Source organism: Achroia grisella, unplaced genomic scaffold (assembly GCF_030625045.1).
Source record: "Achroia grisella isolate CSIRO2021 unplaced genomic scaffold, CSIRO_AGI_Agris_v1 utg546, whole genome shotgun sequence".
NCBI classification, from domain to species: domain Eukaryota; kingdom Metazoa; phylum Arthropoda; class Insecta; order Lepidoptera; family Pyralidae; genus Achroia; species Achroia grisella.
In genome coordinates, this window is record NW_026712931.1 from 5,157,215 (window position 1) to 5,164,605 (window position 7,391).

The 7,391-nt window shown below is 32.7% G+C and overlaps 1 protein-coding gene across 1 annotated transcript; it reads right to left on the minus strand.

Moving 5' to 3' along the window:
- Positions 1-99: 99 nt before the first annotated feature.
- Positions 100-4,792, minus strand: LOC131848203 (uncharacterized). The gene is made up of 6 exons (XM_059197986.1): positions 4,626-4,792; positions 4,045-4,210; positions 3,220-3,332; positions 2,770-2,862; positions 2,502-2,632; positions 100-2,181 (listed from the first exon to the last, which is right to left on the minus strand). Exons 1-6 carry the CDS (start codon positions 4,740-4,742, stop codon positions 1,977-1,979), a joined length of 825 nt encoding a protein of 274 aa, XP_059053969.1. The 5' UTR covers positions 4,743-4,792; the 3' UTR covers positions 100-1,976.
- Positions 4,793-7,391: the final 2,599 nt, after the last annotated feature.

A 7,391-nucleotide genomic window follows, 5' to 3' on the forward strand; every position in this document is an offset into this window, starting at 1 on the left:
CAATACAATCATACTCATCAATACATCGTACGAGAAATTAAGTTCGAGGTTATCGGAAGTAAGGCAGATTAGCTAGTCATTCATTATCTGAACATGAGGGAGGGATTTTATCAAGGTAACAGTACCCAAATCAATAATTAGGCAAAAAAAAAATATTAATACAATAAACTTGACGTGCATAGCTGCTAAAATAAATAAATATTTATTGATAACATTTGATAGCCATTGCTAATCTTAGATACACCTTATTCGGGTGCAGTTTTGATTGTGGTACCCATGCATTGTGATAAAATTCACATAATATTTTGGGTTTCCTTTTATTATAATGGGTACAAACAATAAGTTATACAGGCTTAGCTGTCCGATAAAAGCTACTCAATATATGCTGGAAATTTTATTCATTCTAACAACATATATTTTATGTATACCATGTATATATATATTAATATAAGGTATGTAGTATGTATAGTCGATCGATAGTATGTATGTAAGATTTGGGACTAGATTTTATTGTGTAGTATCTCCAAGTTTATTTTTTATTTTTATATTTTTAACATCATTTACATGAAAATGTGTGTAATTTAAAATCTTGCATACCGAGTTTGGTTAGATTTGCATTATTCCGTAAATTCTTGTTAAAAATAAACAATATTGAATAAGTGAACTAATTCGTTAATAAAAATATAACGTGTTATATAATAAACGGGATAGTGTCCTCGAATGTGATGATACATATGTATTATCCTTGATGGTTTCTACATTGAAACAGTCGTACATACATATGTTACTACAGTTGCTGAGGAACTGTTCTTAAATTACGTGTAATCGTCATAAATTATATTTTTTATTTCTACCGATGTGCCTACTAACTATTTACAAAAACACATGAATATTAAGTTTATGTAATAGTTTCTAGATAAAAAAGAAATGGTTTAATAATTTTGTACTAAATTAAGAATAATAAAAATAAATAAATACAAACCCAAAACAATACAAACATATCGGCTCCATTGACAATATGCTCTCTTTTCTGTATAGGTCACAATATGTGTACAGAGATGTTTAATTAGATGGCTATCACATATGTATATTAATTAAGGATGGAATGTATAATGTATATTATAGCATTATATTTTCCTGTTCTACTGAATTTACTCTATGTTTATAAGAAAAGGCTGTATGAATTTATTATCTCTAGTTATGAATAGATATTTTTTTGTATTTGAAAATAATTTGTGTAATTATGGTATATATATTATTATACATACTCATTGTTATATTAAAAAATCAAGATTGTCTTATCGAAAAAATAAACATTTATTTTTAACGATATTTCTATCTTACTGCCTAATCCATTTGAACTTCAAACAAGAAGTGGCTCACGACAACTCAATTTTTTCTTTTTACACTACTAGTGCTTATTATTATTATATATGCATACAAAAATTGGATTTCAATTATTGAATTTTACAAGGACAGGAGGATTTAGGATTCTATTAATGCTGTCTCCTTCAGCAGCAGTTTCTAGCAGTTTTCCTTTTAGTGTGTTCGAAATATGGATCATTATTATAAGAAGGATATAATCACAAATCATTACCATGTGTTATGCGTGTACCATGTGATACCTTAACGTGATGTTCATGTATATAGACTTTGTTTGCCACTTATTATTGAATAGAACATGAGGTTGTCACCCATTTCAGCCGCTAAGTAGGTGGCTTTGTGACCTGTGTTTCGGTTATAGGGTAGAATTTACAGGTATAGTAGTGAGGTACTATGACAATAGCACCTCATGAGTTGTGATAGATTTACATGATAACGTGACGTCCGTAATTCTGTTCTGTTCGTGTACATAAACGATATTTTACGATTATGATCAGCTTTGCCATTCCAATTATATAAAAAAATCACAATTAAAAACAAAGATATTTTTTATTTTTATCCCTTTTATATTACTTGTTGTTTTTTTTTAGATTTTACTCCATAACATTCTCAAGTTCAATTGAACGTTGCTTGACCGTTTCGCGGTCTGGGGTGTCCTCGAGTCTCGCTTGCACATACACCCGAACACATCGGTTGTATTTTGAACTTCGCCGTATGTATGAGGCGTTAGTGCCACGAAGTTTGTGCAGAGGGAATTTCACTAGACACTGAAGGATGCATCTCTCTGCAATTTTGTAACTGAAAAACAAATAAGAGTAGGACTGTAAATGACTTGACGCAGGATCATTCTCAAAGATGCAAATTTACGTTATTTTTGATGGACTTGTTTTGTGCTTATATGAGTTATCATATATCGTATCTGGCTATTTTATTTGCCTTAATATTTTGGCGAAAACCATATTTAGCTAGATTTGTACTTTAACATTACAGGAAGCTTGCAGTAGAGCAAAAGTCGTTAGACGTTAGTGTGCTAAAACGCGCAGAAAATAACAATTCTAAAAACTATTAATTACCGCGATAATAAAGTAGTAGCTTACCAAAATGGTAGGTATACTTACTCATATGAGTTTATGCAATCCATCCGTAAGATTTTGTATCCCTGATCGTGTGCTTGCTCCTTGGACCTCTCAGTTAGGAGCACCGCCAAACCTTGTCTGCGATACTCGGGCACTACTGTCAACATTCTAATCTGGGGAGAAAAAATTATTAGCATCAAATAATTAACTTAATTCACTGACAATTGAATTGAATTTTTATATTCTTAAAATTCTTATTCTCATTAAATAATCTTTCCTTAATATAGTCTTTAATTTAATAAATACCTACTTCATATATTTTCTGCTGTTTGAATATGTCCCATAAGTTTGGTGTCTCCTGTAGCTTAGCCGTGAAGGACAGGAAATCTTTAGTATTAGGATCCTATAGAGTACCAAACAATATCATTAATAAATAAGATAAAATTAACGGGCATGAAGGCATGATACCATAGTACTCAGGAACGATAACACAAGCGTACCATGAGGGTATAGGTGCGCAATGGATGTGTTTGCTATTGCAATTATGAGTACGTAAACATACCGAAGTACTGACAAATATTACACTATGTATATGTAGGATTACTAATGCAAGAATGCATTGAGGTATATATACAGGTATATACACAGTATACAGTGAGGTAACTAAACCACTGTTTTACTGCCTAGAACAAAGTAACAGTCCCTTAATCACTGTTCAATGAACATATAGAAATTATTTATTGTCGTTTTAGATACGTACTTGCCTGTAGAACGCATAGTTCTGAAGATTTCTCGGATCCACTGGACTGCTCGCGAACCCGACGCATATACCAACAATTTTATCGTCATCCGTTTTTGCCAACAGCGTGTTCCCTACAAAACCAATAAATGAGCTCTGCTTCGTCGTTCTAATAAACAGCACAGGATTCAGCATCTGAATACTGAATTCTGTCTTGTCAATTACTGATTGTTAGTAGGCATCGTTTCAAATTTATTATTCAAATAAACATAAGTATCTTTGAATAGTCGTATACCTAATATTTTCTTGATTATAGGTTATGCTCATTCGGAAAGCAGACTTTACAAAAAGAACGAGCAAGGGGCTTGCGTATCAGGTACTCTTAATTAAATTTTATTCATTAGGTCCATACATTCACATTTAAGATTTTATGTGAATAAAAACTGCTAAGTAGCAGGTTTTTCAAAAATAAATATAACTAACTACTTGAGTAACAAATGAATCAGTCATAGTTGTCATAGCAGACCAGTCCACACGTTCATGAGTGTAACGGGTGAGCCAACCAACACTATAAAAATACTACCTGTTATCCGCACCTTCATCTGAATTTTTAGATTGAAGAGATCAGTTCCCCTTCTATCTTCTATCTATCTTATCAAATTTCATTAAGAAGTACGGATCTTATATAGCCGATTAGTACAAATTTGTGTCAAACAGACATACACTTTTCGAATTTATATTATCACTATAGTAGGTACTGAAGTATGAATATGGACTTTATATGCAATTTAGCGGAAATAGACCGTGGCAGGATTCTACGGTACACTAAAGTTATACAAGAGATACCTTGTATAAATAAGCTAATAAGATATTCATCGAGCGCCCTGTCATTGCTCAGGTCCATACAGCGCGCTCTCACTAGCACGTGCTCGCTGAGGAAGTGTCGTTTGATGATGTCCATGGCAGGTGCATGATATTCACTGGTCACGGGAACGATTGTGAAATTCTCAAACTGTAATAATTATTTACCAAACCAGGTAATTTAAAACCCATAATTTTGATACTTCCAACTAGGACCTTGGAGAGTTCATATATTCACCGCTAAATGGGTTACCTACGATCGATCGATACCTTGTCGCATGCTAACGGGATTCAAACCATTGTTAGGTAGGTGTTAGTTAGCCTTCAGCCGATCCGTAAGTCCTTCTGCTAGTTGTAATTTAACTGTCATTAAATAGAATAAAAGCATCTTCTCTGGGTAAGAGGGTGATTGTTACTTCTTGCATTGACGTTACAATAGAAATTTATTATATTATAAATAAGAAAGTATACCGTTTTGCCTTTATGGGCTAACTTACAACCTAAATTCACCATTCAAATATTAGTACTATCAACATTCCATCATAAATCACAAAAATTAAACTGACCTTCTCTTGATTCAATAAATCTTTGATGCCGAATATACTATAACATTTTTTTACGTGTTTTAGACATGTTTTAGAAATATTAAATATTGTGAATTTAGATAACGTTATAAAAAACATTATATTTATTATTGGACACTTAAAATTTTGTATTATCTACAATGACAACTGTGATGTCGAACCAATATCATAATATAATGAAATATCTGGTATATTTCATACTGGCCAGTGTACCTATGTCAAGACATGAAATAATAGGAATAAAAAAATATTTCTATATTTAAAAAGCTCGGCTCAAGTCTGGCGCAAGTTCTTTTTGTAGTTAGGCATACATATTAAATTTTCGTTTAACTCTCATAAGACTTATAAATCATACCGAGCGTTAATTACTCTGTAGTCTTACCTACTAAACTTAGTGATTACCTACTTAAAACAAAATAGAATAACGTATGTAAGCAGTATATCTGCAACTACTGTTTTAGCACGGCATATTTGCAAGCTATTATTATATTAATATTTTATATATTAATTAAATTAAAAGAATTCTGCATCAGACAGCGCCTATCAACCGCAGTGCAGTCACGCTTTCTGACCTTCTTCGGCCATGTATCTCGCCGTGGTAATAGAACGTAGTGCAGGGAAAAGTGGAAGGCACCAGGCCACGTGGTAGATCACCAATGAGATGGACAGACCATATCAAGGCCGCAACTAAGTGCTCAATTTACGAATGTACCCGGAAAGCTGCAGTCCGCGACGAATGGAGCCGTATTACCAAAAACCTCACTCATCGTGATTCAAAATGTTCACCGCGACCACTCTGGCAAAAGTGTACCGACTAAGAAGAAGAAAGTATTAATTCACTTCGAAGGTCATGTCATATGCCGGTTCACTTTACTTAACAAATTTAGATCAAAACATAAAACTTTGAATTGGTTAATAATATGGGTTTTTCTAGGATTCATAATTGTTTAATTTATTTGCATAATTCACACTTTATTGTAAGTATTTTCGTCTTCAATAAGCATGTAATTAGAAAAAGACTATAAAATGCATTATGTGATGAAAACACCTATTGAATAATTAAACATGTTAAAATACTCTGTGATTGGTAAGAATGAATAAAATTTCCAAATAATGAATAAAATTCCTCCGTCTAGATATATACTCTTTATGAACAAGACTACAGTCAATGCGTAGGTAATCCTGTGACGTCAGTGGCACCACTCATGCACTGCTATTCCTACCTACCTAATTTCATACTTAGTTAATTTGAAGCTATTGTCCCAGTTAGATATTTATCTCTATTCCATTTTCAGTATATATTTTAATATTTGAATGCAGAAGCATACATTTTATAGATCTACCAATTAAAACAAATTACATTGCAAAACCAAAGTCGCCCATAAAGACACGGGACACAAAACCCACAATGGAGGAGCCTCGAAGACATTGGTTGTACGACAAAGCTATCTTAAGAGAAGAGTCAGATGCTGTAGTAAAATACGACAACGAAAAAGATGTTAATCTTAAAAACAAAATTTCAACATTAGTACAACAAACCCTACATGATACTGATACAAAAATCAGATCTGTGCAGCATCTCAAGACGACGTACAGACAAGAAACGCCTTACAAAATCGGTTTCATTTTGAGTATGGTGAAAAAATCTAGAGATGTTTTGAATGAGCTATTTAACGTAGCTGTGAAACACCGGGAAGAATGGAAAGCTCTAGAACAGTTGAAGATATTCGAACTAATAGTCCATACAAATGTGGATACAACAAATTTGGTAAGACAACTAGTTGAATTACATATGCAAAGTGTAAACAATACTAATTCAGCCACAGGAAAAAAATGGGTGGTGTTGCTTTGATTAAGGCTTTAATAATTGCATCATTAGTTACATAATTATTTTAAATTACAGTAAAAAATATTTCCATTATTATGGCTGTGTTGTTTCGATTATTTGTATCAACATCATTGTCGATTTTAAAACTATAAACTTTTTATGTTACCACCGACTAACACCTTTACTTAGACATGGTATGAGTTTCGTAAAAACACCGTCAGGGAATTCTGTGAAAAACAATATGTTGGCTTTAATCAACATATTGAATTTCGAATCAATGTCAAGTCTCTTTCCGAAAAAAGTTACCACTACATTTCGTTAAAAAATAATAAACACTAAGCGATGTGATTGTTTACAACTTACTTTTAACTAAAATTACGCCAGTTGTTATCAAAATGTTGTTAGGAACGAAAGAAATAAGATAGTTAATATTAGAAGAGTAGAGTAGTAGAATTAGATAATGTGCAAATATCTAATAAGTAACAAAAATTTATTAGTTTAATTGAAAAGCTTGACAACACAAGTACTTTGTATACCTAATTAAGAGGCGGTGTCAATTAATAAAAATTAAAATATTTGTTTACGGCAACGAAATATTCAAAAATATCTGTATTAATTTAACAAAGTACCTATAATAATTTTGAAAGGATACATACAACATTCATATTAAGAAAATGTATATCAATCACGTGTCAGTTTACATAATCGAAAGCAAAACAGCAAGATGCGCGAGCTGCCGTGTGTACATTTTTACACGTGTCTCTCAAACCGCACATTGTACTGCCTTAAATAATGAGGAGTCGCGTGCCATCTTTTCCAGCCGGTAATTATTTGCGGGTAGGCTGTTTTCTGACGAGGCACCTGTGCCTTGATGAGGTCGCGCTAGTGCATTAGTTGATGACGTCATGCTTCGCTGACAG